The 21,063-nt window shown below is 40.1% G+C and overlaps 1 protein-coding gene across 4 annotated transcripts; it reads left to right on the forward strand.

Annotated features, from left to right (window-relative positions):
• The first annotated feature begins 1,811 nt into the window (after positions 1 to 1,811).
• RIMOC1 (RAB7A interacting MON1-CCZ1 complex subunit 1) lies at positions 1,812 to 20,119 on the forward strand. 4 transcript variants are annotated; one of them, XM_056112151.1, is made up of 7 exons: positions 1,812 to 2,101; positions 5,514 to 5,620; positions 8,388 to 8,531; positions 10,948 to 11,079; positions 12,377 to 12,491; positions 13,613 to 13,799; positions 19,703 to 20,119. In XM_056112151.1, the coding sequence occupies exons 1-7, from the start codon at positions 2,002 to 2,004 to the stop codon at positions 19,791 to 19,793; spliced, it is 876 nt and encodes a 291-aa protein (XP_055968126.1). In that variant the 5' UTR covers positions 1,812 to 2,001; the 3' UTR covers positions 19,794 to 20,119. The 4 variants fall into 4 exon arrangements, with proteins under 4 accessions (XP_055968126.1, XP_055968123.1, XP_055968124.1 ...); XM_056112148.1 differs by lacking the exon at positions 19,703 to 20,119 and adding an exon at positions 16,038 to 19,326; XM_056112149.1 differs by lacking the exon at positions 19,703 to 20,119 and adding an exon at positions 16,038 to 19,326 and having other exon boundaries at positions 12,410 to 12,491.
• The last annotated feature ends 944 nt before the right edge of the window (positions 20,120 to 21,063 follow it).

The following is a 21,063-nucleotide window of genomic DNA, read 5'->3' on the forward strand; positions in this document are numbered from 1 at the left end:
TGAAGGGATGGGTGTTTCATTGTATGACTGAGACTTAGACCCAAAAGCTTTGTAACTGCTCTCACGGTGATTCAATAAATAAAATTATAAAAAATGAAAAAAAAACGTAAGGTGGAGTTCGTGCACAATTCAATCAGCTAATCAGTGGCTGAATAAATAGCAGTACTCCTACAAAAAAAAAGTATGATGCCTGCTAAAGTCTGTGATTGTTCAACATATCACTGGATGTGTAAACTTTATTTAATATATACTTAGGATTAGCATTTTGACATGAGAAATGCTTATTAAGGTTTTGATTATTAGCCTTTCTTGGCCACATAATTAAACCTTCCTGTGCTCTAACTACCTAGACAGAATAAAAGATATAAGAGTACCGTATCGACCATATGGAGTTTTATTCCATCGCTAAACATAATCTAAATGCTCTGTTAGGCACTGGGAGAGGCACTAAGGACATAGAACTAATACATCATTCCTGTACCCTACAAACTAAGGGAAGTAGAAACTGATGCTTCAAGGGTCAGTTAGAAAAGCATTGTGGGGACTGGAGCTATAGTACACTGGGTAGCATGTATGCCTTGCATGTGGCTGACCTGAGTTTGATTTCCAGAATCCCATATGTCTCCCGAGCACCGCCAGGAGTAATTCCTGAGTGCAGAGCCAGGAGTAACCCCTGAGCATGGCTAGGGGTGTCCCGAAAAAAACAAAAAAAAGAAAAACATTGTGGTCAATCACTTACAAATTACAACATACTGGTAGTTTTTCACTCCTTCCAGTAAATAAAAAAAGAAATACATTTCAGAAAAACTAAGAAAAATGGAGCTTATTCAAGAGGTGTGGGGTCAAACAAAACAAATTGAGGGGCTGGAAATATAGTGCAGCGACTAGGGAGTTTGCCTTGCACATGACCTTAGCTGGATTCTGTCGCTAGCAACACATAAACTCCTCTGAGCACCGTCAGGAGTGATTCCTGAGTACTGAGCACTTCTGGGTGCCCCCCCCCCCCCCGCACCGCCCCCACCAAAACAAACCGAAAGAAAAGAGCGACTACCAACAAAAAAAAAACCCCACAAATTGGAAAAGCTGAGCCAAAGATTTGCCTGACCCAAGGCAAAAGAAAACAGAAGAGGAATGCAAAGAGGGGAGATAGGTTTGTTGACGAAGCTCTGAAACACAGTGTGAGTTTGAAAACATCAAATTTATAAACAAATTGTCATTGCCAGACATACGGCAACAGAAAATAGTTTTGTAAAGCAGCTTTCTGGTGTTAACTGGATACATTTCGTGTGCTTTAATTGCGATGTAGCCAATTCAGATCAGAAACAAACCAAGTTTTAGGAAAGGGATCCTTAGATACAGACTGGGAATTCTCACTAGCAACTCCCCTTTCAGCCGCTCAATTGGATGGTTCAGAAGGGGAAGTCGGCCAGATTTGACATTTCCAATCAGGAGATTTTAGTTATTTTAGGAGGACGCCTCTCCACCAGGCCAAAGAGTACAATCTGCCTTCCTGCAGCTTTCCAGCTCGACCAACAACAGCGCCACAGCGGGGCTGGGCCAGAGGAGCAGAGGAGGGAGTGAGAGGGGCGAGGAAACCAGGGGTAGAGGGTGGGAGGGCGAGGCTGTGTGCCTGCCAGCCAATCGTCGCCTCTGTCTCTTCGCAGACGCCTCTATGGAGAAAGCTAGATTTCCATTGGCTGATCCGGGGGGCATGGTCTGCTTCCAATTGGCTTAAAGAAGGGGGCGGGAGGGAGGCGTGTCCTGACGTCACGCCCGCCCCAAAGTCTCCTTGCACCTCAAGATCGTGGGAGGGTGGGGAAGTAGCGGAGGAAGAAAATAAGCCCGAACGACCTTGCGAGCCTGGGCGGACCCCATTCCAGAGCTGGGGGGTCTCTTCTCCGCTCGCCGGGCGAGCTCCACCCACCTCCCCTCCCGCTCCGAGGGATCAGGTGACCGGCGGGCGGCGTGGTCACGTGACGGACGCGCCCGCCACTTGCGGCCATGGCGGCCGCAGGCTCGGCGGTGGTGAAGCGAGTGGAGGAGCTCGGGGACCTGGCTCAGGCCCACATCCAGCAGCTTAGCGAAGCCGCCGGCGAAGACGGTGAGAGAGAGGCGGAGGGGGAGGCGGGCGGGCGTGGGGCGCTGCAGGGCCCAGGGGCTCGCGGCGATCCCCAGACCCCCCACCCCCACCCCACCCCTGCCCGAGCCCCGCCGCGCCGCGGACGCCGCCTGACTGGGACTCGCTCGGCCTGCCTGTCGCGCGCGCGCCCACTGCGAAGCCGCTCGGGCTTGGGTTTTTGTTAGTTTTTTTTCCTCATTATCCGTGAAAACCGTTTGCATCGTGGCTCGCCTTGTCTCGAGTCGCGATTGTGGAAAAGGGCCAAATCTGGACCAAAATACTAATTAACAATAATAATAATAATAATAATAAATGCACCGGCACGTCTGAGCCAAGCTTGGGTGGAAGCGGAATGCTCCGACGCAGAGGGGCAGCCGGGGGCGTTGGCACGGACCTGAACGTGCTTCTGGGTTTCTAACTGGAAACCGTTCACCCGGAGAGCTCTGCGTGAGTTTCGCTTCTCACTTGGAGTCTCACTGTTGGAAAGCTGCTCTTTGAAAACACGCTTGGCAAAGCCTGGCAAGCTACCCATGGCGTATTTGATATGCCAAACACAGTAACAAGAAGTCTCAAAATGGAGACTTTACTGGGCCTGCTTGAGCAAATTGATGAACAACGGGAGGACAGTGTTTTTTGTTTGACATATAGTCTGTTATCTCACTCTGCCCAAAAGGTATGTCATGAGTTTATGCGTGACAGTCCTTCACTAGGGTGGTTCAAATGGTCTAGTAAATTCAGTGCTAGTACATAATAGAGGTAGATATGTATATATATATATATATATATATATATATATATAGATAGATATAGATGTATATAATATATATGAGTATTATCTCACCCTTCCCCTAATAATTATGTCATGAGTTCATATGAAATAGTGCACCACAATAGTGGTGCACAAATAGTGCTAGTACATATATATAGCATTGTCCTCCTGTTCATCAATTTGCTTAGGTGGGCACCAGCAACACCTCCATTGTGAGACTTGTTACTGTTCTTTTGGCATATCCAATACGCCACAGGGAGCATGCCTGCCAGGCTGCCGTTTCGGCGGGATACTCTCCCTAGCTTGTCAGGCTCTCTAAGAGGGATGGAGGAATAGAAACAGGCAAACGCCCTACCCGCTGTGATATTGCTTCAGCCTGTGTGTGTGTGTGTGTGTGTGTGTGTGTGTGGGCGGGCGTGCGCACACGTGTATGTATATACATGTGCAAACACATGTATGTAGAAAGAGAGAAAGTGCTATTATCTCACCCTTCCCCCAATAATTATGTCATGAGTTCATGTGAGATAGTCCTTCAGAGTGGTTTAAATGGTCTCGTGAATTTAGTGCAAGTGTTTGCATTTAAAATAATTCCTTAGATTTTCAAGAAGGTATCAACTAAGTCTCTTAAGAAGCACTTCGTGCCATCTTCCATGTACAATTTTAGTTCAAAGGTTCACAGTATAACCCTTTTTTCCTGAGTTCTGTGGACACCTCTGGGCTGAGGAGAGGCTGGAGGGCACAAACTACAGAAGAAGCCTTTCATTTAAGTGAACAGTAGACTTCACAAAAGTCAGTGTCTGACCTAGATACAGGTAAGGCTTCTCCTGGGGAAACTTGAGCTCCTCTTATTGTGATTGACAACAGACATAACTTAAGCTGGTGGTGCTTTTTTGCCCCAGATACTTATCTCTTTGTTACATCATACCTATATAGTCTGATAGATATTTTATGATGCAAGCACAGAGGGAGTAACTCAAGACCTTTAGCATCTTGATGTTGGACACTTAAATTTGACACTTCATGAGGTGATACAACAGGTTGAATAGTATCTTTGTATGGGCATTTTGTACATTAGAGAGGAAAAATACTCAAGAAAAAGTGAAACTATAGAAGCAAACGGTAGAGAAGGGGAACATGTTACCAGCCTGTGTAGTATGGGGAAGGAGGGTGAGTTATTTTTAGAAGGTACATGATAAGTATGTGATTCAATTTTTCCAGATTTTGGAGGAATGTAGTTTGCATTTCTTGGTTTCTAAAGAAATGAAATATGTTGAAGAGTTTTAACAGCTGTTTGCACACAAATACATAAATATCATGATCACGATCGTCCTGTTGTTCATCGATTGCCTCGAGCAGGCACCAGAAACATCTCCTTCCTAGCCCTGAGATTTTAAAAAAAGCCATATTCAGTGTTCTTTCAGGGTTAGGAGAATGAGACCCTTCGTTGTTACTGGTATTTGGCATATTGAGTACGACACGGGAAGTTTGCCAGACTCTGCCGTGCAGGCAGGATACTTTCGGTAGCCTGCCGGGTTCTCCAAAGGAAAAATGAGATAATAAGATGTCGCGCGGCCACAAGTGTGGCCCTGTGCTTCCGGGAGCTGGGTTTTATAGTCTCTGGGACTTGGCCATTGATGGGACCAACCTGGCGCTGGCAGCAACTGGTGGGTGTGACGCCTACCTACTGGAAGATGGGGGATCTGAGTGGAGAAGGCCCCATCCCAATCCGGGCAGGCTTGCAGATCTCAGCCCCGGGACCTGCATAAATATATGTGATAAGTATGTGATTCAATTTTTCTAGATTTTGAAGGAATGTAGTTTGCATTTCTTGGTTTCTAAAGAAATGAAATATGCTGAAGAGTTTTAATAGCTGTTTGCACACAAACGCATAAATATAATTACCATTTTTATAATTGCTCAGTGTCTATATTTTATGAGACAGATTTAACCAATTGTGTTATGAAAATACATTTATGAAGTTTCAAGTTTTCACTTGAAACTCTTGGTGTATGTATATCATTGGAACTGTTACAATAAAAGTTGTAAGTTTATATTTGCTTGCATCATCAACATAAATAAAGCATTATTGGGGCTTGGAGAGCAATATTAAATTAATTAAATAAAAAGCCCTCCCGTTGTTCATCAATTTGTTCGAGCGGGCCCAGTAACGTCTCCATTGGAGACTTTGTTGTTACTGTGTTTGGCATATCGAATACGTCATGGGGAGCTTGCCAGGTTCTGCCGTGCGGGCGAGATACTCTCGGTAGCTTGCCAGGCTAGTTGAATATATGATTTGCATGTACAAGGCCCTGGATTTAATCATAATGTGTTTGTATCCAAGTAAAGAAGCAGTAGCACTATAAAAGCATGGATTTCATTTAAGATATAACAAGTGAATGTAGAACATTTCTGGTTTAGCTTTCTGAAGTACATTTTATATGATACATTTGCTAGAGTATGATTAGGCATTATGGTATGTTTTATATTGTACAAAAGATATTACTACGATGCTGTTTCTCCAGTATTATAACATTTATTTCATCATTTCAGTCAAATTACTTTTTTTGTTTTAATAGCACTTTGGAACTATATAAAGTAGTTACCGTGTTTCTCTCTCTTTTACAGATCACTTTTTAATTCGGGCCTCTGCAGCTCTAGAAAAATTGAAACTTTTGTGTGGAGGAGACAAAGAATGTTCAAGTCCATCAGATCTTCTAGAACTTTATACACAGGTATGAAGTATGTGATTTCTGATATTATATGGACAAGATTGCTTATTGAAGTGATTACTCCAAAGTTTAGGTATAATGAAATCTATATATTCTCTAAAGTGTTTTATCTTAAAAAGCTGATGGTTTAAGGCATATAGACTTGAAACACTGAGGCAGTATGCAAACATTTGGATCTACTGATTTTTAAAAGGATCAAGGAAAGCATCTTCCAGCTGACAGAATTGTTTTCCTTTATATGCAGTTAAGTAAAACATTGATACTTATACTCCTGAACTCTTGAGGATATTTAAGAGTTGGCATGGAGGGCTTGATAGGACCCTGAAATTCAGCTTTCATTCGGGTTTTCAATATGACTCCTTTTGTTAGTGCCTTGCAGATGTAAAGGATTTTCTGTTCCCCCTTTTTCTTTTCATTCAAAATCAGGTCTTTTGTGGTAAAGCATATTCTTGGCTTTCACAATCCCTGAGTGAGGGAAGCTGACATTAAAAGAATAAGACATCATACTTGTTTTTAATTCTTATTATCTACCATTTTTATTGAAGTACTGGGATTTAAATACTGTTAGTCACACTTTTTATGCATGCAGCTTTCCAATACCAAGTCCATCCCCAGAGATCCTGCTTCCTAGCACCAGTGTCCTAAGGACCCCTCCTACCCCTCCAACCCATGTAAGCTGATTTTGATAAACAGGCTCTTCACTTCCAATGACTTTAACCATTTGTTTGTTGCAGTTAACATTTATACCGTATTCTGCAGTTAACTGAGTGTTTCATATATCCTCACTTGATTGGTAAAGGGTAATAAAGAGACTCTAGGAAGTAAACTTAGTTAAGTTTCTGAGGCATACATTGATAGCACTCTGGCGTTGTACTTTCTATTATGAATCTTTGAAGACATTCTGCTATCAGAGAAAACAGCTTTCAGATGTCAGGGTTGACTGGGCTTATGATATCTTATCTCAAAACTGGAAGGACTATTGTAATTTTGCAGAATATTCCAGACTTTTGTTTCAGAAAGTTCCACCTACCCGTATGATTTCTTGTTATATAAAAGTTATGAATATTTAATTTATTTTCCAAGAAGATGGCAAAACACCAAGAAAGAGATTCAAAATCCTGAGACATTGAACTGGGCTTATATTTCTTGTCCTGTCTGGCTTTCACCTTTGATATGTGAGCATTTATCACTTAAGTATCTCCAACTATGTGTTAATGTTTTCAGCACCTAATATATGTTGATTCATTTTAACCTCAAAGTGGGGAACTTTGAAAGGCATTTAGTCCAGTTTCTGAATTTTGCCAATGAAACAGTTGAAGCTCAAAAAAGATAAAATTCACTTGTTTCTGTTTAATCTGGTGACTAGTGATAGAAGTGGGACTAGTACCCATTTTCTTTTGTCTAATAGATGGGGAGGAGGATGGTGAGGACTGGAGAGGCTCTAGAGATAGCTCAGTGGGCAAGAGTGCCTGATTTGCATGCTGGGGGCCTGCTTCGATTTTTATCCCTCACACTGTAGGAACCCCTGAACATCTAAGAATTAGATAGTTTTAGGGTGCTAAAACAGAGCATCTTGTATTTAGGGATGTTGGGTACTTTGGGTATTTGAATTACTTAATACTGGTAGGATGCTGCTTTTATTGGTTGACAGGCTACATTGCTGCATATGTTGAGTTTGTATTTGGGGAAGCAAATTCTTTGAACATTCATTATATAAAACTCTAGAGGTATTGAGATTAAATTGAGACAGCAGGTATGTAGGAAACGTTCAGGGATTCTGTATGTAATCATAGCAAAGACTGAAAATTATGCTTTGCGTGACTGTACTGAATATGATTAATTTAGCACTGTGGCACAGCACTGACTTCCCGTTGTTCATCGATTTGCTCGAGCGGGCACCAGTAACGCTCCATTGTGGGACTTGTTTTTACTGTTTTTGGCATATTGAATACGCCACGGGGAGCTTGCCAGGCTCTGCCATGCAGGTGGGTTACTCTCGGTGGCTTGCCTGGCTCTCCGAGAGGGACAGAGGAATCGAACCCGGGTCGGTCATATGCAAGGCAAATGCCCCACTTGCTGTGCTGTCGCTCCAGTCCATCACTTGATCACTCGATCACTTGACATTCTGTTACTCATCAGTTTGCTCGAGTGGGTGCCAGTAAAATCTCCATTCATCCCTGTCGCGTGCTAGTGTAGTCCAATGGCGTCTGCTCGCTCCAGGTACACGAAGAGCCTCAACTTGATCATTCAGGGTCTTGACGAAGAACTCTGACCATCTCGTAGGTGGGCGACCATGTGATCTTTTGATGTTCTGTGGAATCCAGTTGGTAACGGTTCTAGTCCAGTGGTCATCTCCAAATCGCATTACATGTCTAGTCCATCTGATTTTCGACACCTTGGCAAATGAGACAGCGTCTCTGATTCTTGATCGGCGACGGAGGTTGGAACTCCGGATTCTTTCACTTAAGTGAAGAATACGATTGCTTCAGTCCATGATTAACTTAATTAAAACAAATGTAATTTTTTTAGAAAAACAAGAGATCAATCAGTTTTTAATAAAATAATTTTAAAACTTCATAAAATTGATATGATTATGTTTTAAAATGTATAAAATTCATCTGATTGTATTTAGCTATTTTTTCTACTTTTAAAATTTAAAGACTGCTAGAAGATATAATTCTCTAATACAACATTTGAATGTCTAGCAAAATACATAATAAAGCTTATTTATTAGAGTTTAATTCTATAAATTCTGTTGCTTTTATTTCAGGCTATTTTGGACATGACATATTTTGAAGAGAACAAGCTAGTAGATGAAGATTTTCCTGAAGATTCTTCTCCAAAAGTAAAAGAGCTGATCAGTTTTCTTTCAGAACCAGAAGTACTAGTTAAAGAAAATAACATGCATCAAAAAGTAAGTTTTGCCGAAGAATAGGTGACTGGATAAAGAAATTACACTACATCTACACAATGGAATACTATGCTACCCTTAGGAACAATGAAGTCTGGAGCGATAGCACAGCGGTAGGGCGTTCGCCTTACAAGCGGCCAACATGGCCGACCCGAGTTCGATTCCTCCGCCCCTGTCGGAGAGCCCGGCAAGCTACCGAGAGTATTGGATATGCCAGACACAGTAACAACAAAGTCTCCAATGGAGACGTTATTGGGCCCGCTCGAGCAAATCGATGATCAACGGGAGGGCCTTTACTTTACTTTACTTTACATGGATGAACATGGGAAGTATCGTACTGAGTGAAATGGAACAGAGGGAGAGGGACAGACATAGAATGACTGTGCTCACTTGTGGGGTAACAACAACAAAAACATAGCATGAGAATTATAACCAAAGACAATAGAAAAGAGGGCCAGGAAGACCTGTCTGTGACAGGAAACTTGTCACAAGTTGTGGGGGAGTGCAGTTAGTAGAGGAGGGACTATTGTGACAATGATAATTAGAAATGATCACTTTGGACAAGAAAGGAGGTAAAGTGACATACATTGATAACCTTTCAGTAACAGTATTGCAAACCACAGTGCCTAAAAGGAGGGAGAGACAGAGACAGGGTGGGAAGGAGACAGAAGGGGAGGAGAGAGAGGGGATAGGGGAAAGGAAGTGTCTACTATAGAGACAGGCTTTGGGGGGTACCGGAGGAGGACCAGGTGGGAAACTGAGGCATTGGTGGCATAAAATGTACACTGGTGAAGGGATGGGTGTTGGAACATTGTATGAGTGAAACCAATCATAAACAATTTTGTAACTATCTCTTGGTGATTAATTAAAAAAATTAAAGCAGAAACTAAGTTTTAGGTCATGTATTTTGGTGGAATGCTAGGAAGTCTTCTACGCTGTTCTGTCGACTCTAGTTATCTTTTTAATGGTATGTTTGTCTCTTTAAATTAAATGAAGCTGGGGGCCTAAGTGATAGTACAATAGATAAGGCGCTTGCCTTGTACTCAGCTTACTTGGTTGGATCCCTGGTATCCCATATGGGCCCGGAGTATTGCAAGGAGTGATTCCTGAGTGCAGAGCCAGGAGTAACCCCTAAGCACTGCTGGGTGTGGCCCCAAAAGCAAAATATATAAATAAATTGATTGAAATTGTGAGATTTAGAGTTTTAAGTGATTATCATAACTGAGTTTCTTATTTGCCTAAGTTTTAGAATATTTGCACAATAGTATTATGTTTATAGATTTTAACATTTTTGTATGCGCAGATGTTATTTCTGCTCCCTTGACTTTTGCAGATGCTTTGTTTCCTTAATAGTCCCTAGCTATCTGATCACCATATTTCCCTCTTTTTACGGTCCCCCTAGGCATTTGCTGCCATCTTCTTGTTGCTCATTGTTCTGAGGCTTTGCATTCTCCTTCTCTTCTTCATTTCTAGAAGCCCTGCTATCTCTTTCCTAGAACGCCTGTCCTCAATCTCCTATTCACCCTTTCTGGAAACATTAAGCTTTCTCTAAGGTTATCTTTTTTATTTTGTGATAAGTGTCTATTCCACGTTTGTATGTCAAACTATGGAAACAAATAATCTCACATTTTAAATGTACAATATTTGATTTACTAAAATTGTCTGTATATCTTTGCATTATTCTATTCTACCAGTAGTAGAAGTTTTAAGAAATGTTTCTGAAAATATTTTTGTTTTTAGGCCACTGCTGGTGGTGCTACTGGCGTACTCCAGGTTCAGAGGTGGCTCAGGGAACCAAACTCCTGCACACAAAGCATGCACTTCAGTCCTTTGAGCTGTCTCTGTGGACTCTGAAAACTTAGGTTTTTAATCAGATTTGTAGAGTACTAATATTTCAGATATATTATGAGGATTAAAAAATTGTAATGTGACACATACTTTATTTCTTTTTTGCTTGTTTTATTGTTTGGGACCATACCTGATGGTACTCATGGATGACTCCTGAAAGGGTTCTGGGTCCATACCTGCTTTGGGATTGAACCCAGGTCAGCTGCATGCAAGGCTGTTACCCACTGTACTATCTCTCTGACTCAGTTCTATATTTCTAATTGATTCAAAGTAAGATTTTCCTGCGTATGGAGTTAAAGTGCAGCTTTTGTGAAATGCATGTTTTTAATTGCAATATATTTTGGGAGGCACATCTAGCAGTACTCGAGAGCCACTCCCAGGTCTGTGCTCATGGGGAACTCCCAGTGATTGGGGGATCGTGTGGTGTTGAGATCAAATGGGGCCTCTGGCTTGCAGAGCATTTATTCCTCAAATTGAGCTGTCTCTCTGGCCACATATTTTGAAATTTCACTTTATTTATTTTTTGAGACTTCAGTTTTCACTGCTTAGCTCTTTCTTCTTTGTATTTCAGCACTGTAATTTGCTTGGGGATGAACTTCTGGAATGTCTTTCTTGGAGACGAGGAGCCCTGCTCTATATGTATTGTCACTCTCTAACCAAAAGAAGAGAGTGGCTCACAAGAAAATCTAGTTTGCTTAAAAAGGTAAAAGGGTCCTGCTGATAGAGTTTTGATGGTTGATATTTGTCAGTTTGAGAATTCTGTCTTTGATACAGAAGAGTAGTGGAATCAAAGGGTCTTAATTGCATTGCAGGTTTTTTACTTCTTATCTGCATAATATTAAATTAGAATTATTATGAAGATTAAAGCACATGAGAGTGGCTTGAAAACTGGGCTATGTGTTTTCATCAAAGTTACACTTTTTTAACTTGGGGGGCCACAGCCAACAGTGCTTAAAGCCTGCTCCTGGCTCTGTGCTCAGGGATCACTTTTGGTGGGACACACGGGAACTCAGTATGATGCCAGGGATCGAACCCGGGTTGGCCACATGCAAGGCAAGTACTCTACTCGCTATGCTATGGCTCTGGCCCCATTTTTAATTTTTTTAAACATATGTTAGAATGTATTTTCAAGCATTTTTTTTTTTTCCTGCCTGAAGTGAACAAACTTGGTTGTGAGCCTTTCAGTTGCAGATCACCACTAAAGTGAATATGCATTTCTTTGCTCCTAAAAAGTTGTAGGCCTCTGATTCATCTTAACTCCTGTGACCTAGAAGCAAGTCTGAAGAATTTTTCTGAAAGCTATAGCACTGAGAATTCTAACTGAGGTTAATTGTACATATGGTTTAGGTGCTTTTGGAAATGAGAGGTCTCAGATATAAAAATTTGATCATAGTGTCTATAAACTATTTTAAAATATTTAAAAATGCATATTTTTAAAAATGTTAACAAGCCTTTGTTTTCATCTATGTATACCTCAGATAATCTTTTTAACAGGCATATTCTTGTGTTGAGCTGGAGTGATAGCACAGCGGGTAGGGGGTTTGTCTTGTATATGGCCGACCCAGGTTCTTTTCCTCCGTTCCAATTGGAGAGCAAGCTACCAAGAGTATCCCACCCAAACAGCAGAGCTGGCAAGCTCCCCGTGGCATATTTGATATGCCAGAAACAGTAACAAGTCTCACAATGGAGACATTACTGGTGCCCGCTCGAGCAAATCAGTGACCGGGAGGACAGTGCAATGCTGTGCTGTTGTTGTGTTATATGTTCTTGGGAAATTTTTTCCCCTTTCTCCTCATATTTTTACTAACAGAAGAAGTTGTGGGTGTATAAAGGTTTTGGGGTAGCCAGTTCTGATACCATCAAAATGTAATGCCCATGAGGTTTATATACATATTAGCCATTTTTTTCTTCAGTAAAGATAGGAAGAAAAAAATAACATTTTAATTTTCTATAGCTCAGCCTATAATACTTTCAATTCTTTGGCTTTGACTTTCATTTAGTACCTTGTTGATGGAATTCGTTACTTGCTACAGATGCTAAATTTTCGATCTCCTGTCCAATTAAATGAAGAAGTTTCTTTCCAAGACCTAGATACAGCTAAATTACTAAGTGAAGGTAATGTGATATCTTTTTTGAAGAGATTGGTATTTCAAAGGTTTTTAAAGTTTGGAGTCTATTAGTTTTTACTCATATAAAAATATATAAATTATAGATGTAAAATCTGATTTAAAAAATTTCAAAGATCTCGTATATTAGAAAAATACTGCTAACTTTGACTATTACATATCATATTACATATCAGGTTACTTGGGTTAATTTTTCATTCCTGCGTATAGCTCTGATCATAGACTTGGTTTGACTACTTAAAATAATAGATTGGGAGTAACTTCTGAAGAAAAGTAAAAATCTGGGCAAAAGTATGTAGGTGAGGAGGAGATTGCTGGCCTTGCAGGTGTGAGAACTTTGGTTCAATAAATATGGTAAAAATTCTATTCTTTCACGCGAAATAAACTTTGAGCTGGATGTGGTAGATTCATAGTGATGGGGGCCTGTCATTTCCCTTCATCGTCTTTGGAACCATCTTCAGCTTCAGAGCTTGTCACTTTATCTAGAGTACCATGTAACAATATCTGTTAAGTAAGACACATGATTGTAACTATATCGTTGAGCCTAGACTATACCTTCACATAAAAATTGTATTCATGGGGGGATTTAGGAATCTCTTTGTACTGTGAAATTGTATGTAGAGTGTGGGATGTAGGCTATGGTAGAGGTTTTATTGATTAGATTCTCGAAGAGTTCTTTAAAAGGAAACCAGAAAAGTCACAAACACAAACATAAATTAGTCTGTTTTGTTTGTTGCTTTTGTTTGTTTTTGGCCATGCACTTCAATCCTGCTCCAGAGACCCTCTCAGCAGTGTGGGGCACAGCAGTGGTGCTAGAGTAACAGCCACAGGTCTACCACATGCAAGCAAGCATCTAGCTCTTGGACCTTTCTCTCAGGCTCTTATATTCATATTTGTAAAACATTTCTCTAATGAGACTTTTTAAAGGCTGTTGGCCAAAGTGCTAATTAAATGAGAATTGCATTTGTGATAATTTGTCTTTTCTAAGTTCAACCATTAGAAGAGAGGGAAAATGCTTGATGACATGAGAAATTTATTGTAGTTCTAATAACCGGGGGTTTCTTTTTAAGCTTCTAAATTTTAATCCCTTCATCTTCATGGCTCTTCCAGGAATATTTAGTGACATCCATTTACTGGCTATGATGTACAGTGGAGAAATGTGTTACTGGGGATTGAAACATTGTGCTGATCAACAGCCAGAAAATAAGGAAATGGATCCTGGGGATTCTGGAGCAAGCGACAGTACACACAAAGAACCGTTGGATTTCCGAGAAGTAGGAGAAAAAATTTTGAAAAAGTACGTATCTATATGTGAAGGACCCCTAAAAGAACAAGAATGGAATACAACAAATGCAAAGCAAATTCTAAACTTCTTTTCGGCATCACACTAAGTAGTAAGTTTATTCAGACCTTTCAGACAGTAAAATAAAGACCCATGAATTAGAAAAGTTTCAGAAAAGAAGAATTATTGACATTCTGAATTTAAGAACATTACACTACATAAAGATACCCAGCATGGTTATACTTTTTAAAATGTCTTTGTCACTTCTCATTAAATATTCTTTTTTCCTTTTATTTTTTTTTGGCGGGGAAGGGGTTTGGGCTACACCCAGCAAAACCCAGGTCTTACTTCTGGCTCTGTGCTCAGGGGTCACTCTTGGCAGTGCTCGGGAAACTATATGTGGTAATGGGGATCAAATAAGGGTTGGCCATGTGCAAAGCAATCCCCTTAACCCCGTACTATCTTCCCAGCCCCCATTATGTATTTTTAAATTCCGTAAAGAAACAGATTTTTAATTTTGAAAATGGCATGTATGTTATTCTAAATCAACCTGAACTATAGATAACTTGTCATATCAGAGTTTTAAACTTAAGTAATCCAATTTAGCTTTACAAAATAATATAGTATGTCAGAGTATTTTTTATTGTTCTAAAATATTCAAAACAACATTGAACATCGTAAGTTTCTTTAGATTTTTAGAAAATATACCTGTCTTGAATTTTACTGTGCTTCAAAGATTAAAAACAGCGCACCTCACTGTTTTAAATCTGTGGTATAGATATAAACATTGGCAAATTGAAAAATTATGACTAATACTTAGGTTCTGTTTTCAGATAAGATAGTGAACCATTTTACAAAATAATTTTTGCCTAATCTTTACTATGCATTATTAATGGCACTTAAAGTTTTTCTTTAGATGTTTTATAAAAATTTAAAAAATTTCCTATTTTGTTTAAAAGAATTACTCGTATTCAGTTTATTAAATAAGTATTGAAGACAAAACCAAGTTAAGTTAGTTTAGTTGAGCTCACTTGTCTCTATGGCACATGTTTTCATATGTATTACATTTTTCTGTCTTGATTTTTGATAAGAGGAGTGAGTGATAAAGGCCAGAGTGCCTGACTTGCTATCTTGCTTAGTCTTTCTGTCTACCTCAACTCCTGTTGCCATTTCGGCTGATCTGTCTTGATATCTTACTGATATCCTTAAACCTTTGTGCCAGTGAATTTATCACATTCCAGGAACTTACTTCCAGGACTATGCCTTGAACACCACCATTCTGTGTTTCTCTTTGAAATCAGAAATTCCAACAACTGGTGACAGTTCTGTTCTTCCAAGTGTTTTCATCTCTTTATTTTCAGTAATATTTCCTGTTCTTTGTATTCTAGTATTCTACCATCTCTTTCATTTCTTTATTGCCGCCTCCTTTGACTCTTCCTTTTTTTTTTTTGTAACCTCTTCACCTGTTTCAGATTCCCTCCCCAGCTCAGCTTTAAGGGGAACCCTATGAAACGCTCTCCACAGTCCCTTTATATCCATCTTCCCTTCTCCCTTCACCTCATGATTCTGCAAGCCCTTATTGAGTTAATCCTGTCTGGGATGCTGAGTTCTCTGTTAGGTCCATGGTGCCTCTGAAAACGAAATTGCTGTTAAGTATCTGGCTTTCATTTTTAGAATCTGTGACTTGTTACCGGTGTGGTCACTTTTCTATTCCCTGAGGTGGCTAACATGTATCTTAGTTTCCTCAGGCCCTGGGTCTACTCTTCTACTTATGGTTCTTGGTCTGGCTTATAAACAGTAGGGAGTGTGAGGTCAGTGTATGTTTCCCAACTGTGTCTTACTTGTGCTTCCCCTTTTGCCAGAGGAAAGAGGGAACCTGCTTTCTCTTGGAGACCTCATCTCTACCCTCCTCCCTGCTCTCACCCTCAATTTCCCAGGGCTTCTCTTTTACCCCCTCCTTCGGTTTTAATATTCCTTAGTTCTTTTTCCTTTAAATATTCTTCTCTATAGTGTCATTTCTAGATATCCCTTCCTCTGCCTTGTTGGGCTGACTCCCAAAGTTGCTACTTGATTCTCAGCTTCTCTCCTGTTCTCAAAGTCCTTTTTTTTATCCCCCGCCCCCTCCCCCCCCATGGCCTATTAAGTATCTTCATTTAGACACATCCACTAGTAATATGAAACTCAGTTTGTCCAAACAGCTAGTAATCATCTTACATCTGTAACCTTTTCTGGCTTATGGTTCTTGTATTTCAGTCTTATACGGAGCAGGGCGGAACAGAATGCCATCAGTGAGTGTCTGCGTGTGTTCCAGTCTCAGCTGTGTAATCCTGCTCTAGTTCACTCTTCTCAGCATTTAAAAGCCAGATGCACTTTTGATAGATTATTAAACATTTTGACAGAGCCTTTTGGCACAAGGAGAATCTACCCTGCTTGGCCTACTTGTGTCTCCTTCTAGAACTCTGTGAAGATTTTTATTCAGCTTTTTAAGAGATTTCACAGGCTTATCTGAGAACATGGAGAATGGGTTTTGGACCACCACAGTGAGATAAGTTACACAATTTTTTTTTTTTTGGTTTTCCAACACATGTAAAATTATGTTTATATTATGCTGTGCACTAGAATTATCTTAAAGTAAAAGTGAAAATTGTGTCTTATGTGTATTCCCTAATTAAATGTGACACAGAGACACAGGTGAGTGCATGGCTTTTGAAAAAAAGGAACCAGTAGACTTGATCCATGTGGGGCTGCTATGGATTTGTTAAAAACCTTAGATTTATTAAAAACTGCAACATCTGCAGTGGGCAATCGAGCAGTGCACTATAAGAAGGTATGCCTGGGCTGTGAAGATAGTTTTGTGCTTTCTAATTCTAAACCTGTAAGTCATTTTTAATGTGTTTTAGAAACACAGACTACCCACCCTGCCTCCCTTTTGGAGCATCATGATCAACTGCAAGTAAATCCTTCCCCAATGTGCTGGTGTGTTTTTCTCCTTCACTGCCCTTTGCACATTTCATTAGTAATACCTGAAATGCTTTGTCTTCTTTTGTGGTCAAATGATGACCTAATTAGCTTTTAGGACTCAGCTCAGTGATACCGCTTCTATGAGGCTTTTTGTTGGTCTTCCCCATCAAAATTAGATGATTCTTTGCTTGTTCCTTCAATATTCCTCTTCTATGTTATCACTCTGATTACATTGTATAGTACTTATTTCTCTTATGAGTTGGTAGACTTTATATATTTAAAAAAATCTTGACACATAGTGTTTAGTGATAGACCCTTAGTGATTTTTTAAAATAAGACATTAATTAACAAGTGCCAAATGGCCAAAAAGGTTGCAACTATTGTATTTTAAACTGCCATGCCTTATAGGGCAAACAGGGAATTACTTAACCCTCAAAGGAGTAAAGTGTTACTTTGATTTAGAACTTAAGAAAACAAGTAAACTCTCTTAGGAACGTCCATTTTTGCCTTTTACACTTTGGTGAATCACAGGGGTCTTTCACTGATTGGTATAGTTATGAGGAAAAACTGGGTGCTCTTTGTGCAACTTTTCTATACCTCTATACCTCCTCATCCCCCGCTTTCCACACGATTGTAGAATCATTTATAGACCATAATAATTAAATGGTTTTTGTATTACAAAATGGTTATTACAGCAATGGTTATTGCAGCAGTGGTTACTGTGTTACAAAATCATGACCAACATATTTTGTATGTGTTAAAGCCTGCTAAGTAAATTATTTCATTTAGAATAAAGTAAACTCAAGATAACCAAATTCTCCTCAAGAAAAAAATACTAAAATTTACTCAGTTCACAAATACTCGGTGTCTACTGCATGCCATGTTTTGTCCCAGGCTCTGAGGATGTCACTAAAGCATATTCTTTTGGAGCTTACGTTCTAGTGGAGCACATTTTAAGAAGTGGACATTATGTACGTTCAGGTACGAGAGCTTTGAAGAGTGAAGTGGGTGTATTACTGACACACATGTTTCCTACAAGCTGGCCCAGTGGTGCTCAGGGCTTGCTCATGGTTCTGTGCTCAGGGTGGTGTTGGGAGATCAAACCCTGCTTGGCCGCATGCAGGACAAGTGTCTTACCTGTACTACTCTTCTGGCCTTGTTACAGATATTCTATTACTGAATTAAGGAATGAGTCACTACCTGAGCATTCTCATTTTGATTACATTTGAAGGGTTTCTCTCCAGAATGCTTTAGGATGAGCGGTGATGAAGGAGTGTTGCTGCGTTTATTCAACTTTGAGCCTCTTTTCCTTTTGAGTCTTTGATGATTGCTCACACTTCAAGCGTTAAAGGATTCTTTATGCTTAAATTTCTGTGACTTTTTCCCAGTTTTCGTTTTCTGAGGTTAATAAGGCTTTCAGAGTTAAGGCCTGGAGCTGCAGAGAGAGTACAGCAGATAAGGCACATGCCTTCTCACGGCTCACCTATTTGATCCCTGGTCCCCAGCATGGCATATGGAACCCCCCTGACCAATGCCAGGAGTGACCCCTGAGCACAGAACAGGAGTAAGCCCCAAGCATAGCTGGGTCTGACCTGAATGCCCTCCCCACCAAAAAAATAGACTTAAGGTCTGGCCTGTCTGTTTCACTATACTTACAGTGTTTCTGGTGACAGTATACTGATGCTAATTAAGTGCAGCTCTCAACTAAAAGTTTTCCTTATTCTTTTGCATATAATGGAGTGAGATGAGAGTCTTGGCTAAAATCCCATAATAAAATACTGTTCCTATTTTTATAGTCCCACTGTGAGTTCTCTGATGTTCACTAAAGTCTACCTATGTCTGAAGGCATTCCTGTTGGAGTACACGGAGCTTAGGTTTATCAGATTGTACCCATCACAGCCTTTTATTTTCTGTGTGTTTACACACATTCCTAAATTCACTCTAATGATTTTTTCCCTTCCTGGAATCAAAGGTCAAAACCAGGGTTTCTCACATGCATGGCAAGTGATTCAGCATTGAGGTATGTCTTTAGTCCCTTGTAATGACATTTAAAAAAACAACTTGGGGCTTGAGCGATAGTGCACAGTAGGTAAAGTGCTTGCCTTGCACGTGACCAGTTGGAATTCCATCCCCTGCATCCCACATGGTCCTCCATGCACTGCCAAGAGTGATTCCTGAGTGTAGAGCCAGGAGTAAGCCCAGAGCATCACCTCATGTGCCCTCGAAACAAAACAAAAATCCCAATACAGCTTAATGAGGTTCCAAACAATATCCCTGGGGGTCAATTCCTAATAACCCATAGTCTGCTCCCCTACCCTCTCCCCCCAAAAAGTTAAAACCAAACTCCACAGGTGGTTGGCATGTTAGTTTTAGGTTGTCATTTTTCTGTTCCTACCAGGGCTCCTTCTGTTGGTTCCTATAAAGCTATCACATCTGCCATAGAATCCAGTATTTTGTCATTATTTAGTGTTACTTCCTGTTACTATGTATTTTTTACTGCAGTATGAGATGCCATGTTATAGAAGTATTACATTTAAATACATAAACTGTATCTATGATTAAAGTGTACATTATGTATTCACGATGGCGTTCTTTCCTTTTTTTCTCCTACTTACAGTGAAAATTTCCAAGTAAAATGTTTTGGAACATAGAAAATTAAAAAAAATAAAACCAATATTCCTTTATAATGTTTCTTGTTCTTTGTTTTCTTTTATCTTTGGTTTGTGTGTCATCGTCAGAACCACTACCATTTCACTCTGCTTATTGAGGTCTCAATGTTTCTTTGGTCCTAGTAACTTCAGACAGAATAGCACATAGGTCAGAAACTTGGCCTTGAGATCGGACACTAAACGTGGATCCCAGAGCTTTTATTTTCTGTGTGACTCTGGAAATTACTTAACCCTGGTGCCTTAATATCCTGTATCTAAATGGGAATAGTAATAGTACCTACCTTACAGGTCATTGAAGACCGAAGGAGTTCCTGTTTCAAGTGCTGAGACAGTGTCTACCACATTTATGAGTGCTGAAAGAGCACACCCTAAAGATTAAAAGAGTGAATTGCTGCCTTTGTCTTTTATTTTGAAGAGTGTAAGTAAAAATGAGATTAATTTTTAGCAGGTTATTTGGATATATGTGAAAAAAGTTTGATAATATTGGTGCACAGTGGTTGTTATGGGATTTAGATTTTACATATATGAGTGTCTTCACAATACTTGAACAGTTGTTTGAGTATGGGTATTGTAAGTAATTACCAGCTGAGATAAGTTTAAGCCATGATATGTAAAAATCTAACTCTGTTCTCAGGAGTGGAATATTAAAGTGCAGTTTGGAGGATATTTTTTTAATTGCACAGTATGGCATAATGCTCCATTATATATTTAATACAACATTAGATTGACTCCTTTCAGGAGTAGAACTCTAGAATTGGAGAAGGAATCACTGGAATAAATGGGGTGTGGTCATCTATTTGAAAATGACTGAAACATAGTGTCAATTTAGTTTTTGGATACTAATTAGTCCAGACCCAGTTCAGCATCCTAGATTCCCTTGTACTATGGTGTGTGGTTCTTAAAGCCTGTGTATTTAGTCTTATTTCTTTCTTCACCATTTTTTATTGAGATATCCTAATTTCCAGTGCTATTAATGATACTTTTCATCTTAAAGCTCTTTTAAAGTCATGCTGGACAGGGACTGGAGAGAGAGTACAGTGAATAAAGCTCTTGTCTTTCACATGTGTCCCCCACTCCCACCACCACACATACACACACACACAGACCGCCTCAGCACCTCGAGGATTTCTGAATACAGACACACACATAGTCCCAGTGTGCTCAGACCTCACACACACACACACACACACAGTCCCAACACCTCCAGGATTTCTGAGTATAGATACACGCATACAGTCCCAGCGTGCTCACATACACACACTGTCCCAGTACTTCCAGGATTTCTGAGTATAGACACACACACACACACACACACACACACACACACACACACACAGTCCCAGCACCTCCAGAATTTCTGAATATAGACACACAATCCCAGCACCTCCAGGATTTCTGAGTATAGACACACAGTCCCAGCACCTCCAAGATTTCTGAAGATAGACACACACATACACACACACAATCCCAGCATCTCCAGGATTTTTGAGTATAGACACACAAAATCTCAGCACCTCCAGAATTTTTGAGTATAGACACACACAATCCCAGCACCTCCAGGATTTTTGAGTATAGACATACACACATACTCCCAGCACCTCCAGGATTTTTGAGTATAGACACACACACACAATCCCAGCACCTCCAGG

The sequence above is a fragment of the Sorex fumeus genome, unplaced genomic scaffold (genome assembly GCF_029834395.1).
Source record: "Sorex fumeus unplaced genomic scaffold, SorFum_2.1 ptg000015l, whole genome shotgun sequence".
NCBI lineage: Eukaryota > Metazoa > Chordata > Mammalia > Eulipotyphla > Soricidae > Sorex > Sorex fumeus.

Coding starts and splice junctions, on each gene's coding strand:
- RIMOC1 (XM_056112148.1), top strand. CDS start 2,002: ATGGCGGCCGCAGGCTCGGCGGTGGTGAAGCGAGTGGAGGAGCTCGGG. Junction 11,080..12,376: donor AATCTAGTTTGCTTAAAAAG/GTAAAAGGGTCC, acceptor ACTTTCATTTAG/TACCTTGTTGATGGAATTCG. Junction 13,800..16,037: donor GGAGAAAAAATTTTGAAAAA/GTACGTATCTAT, acceptor CTTGTATTTCAG/TCTTATACGGAGCAGGGCGG.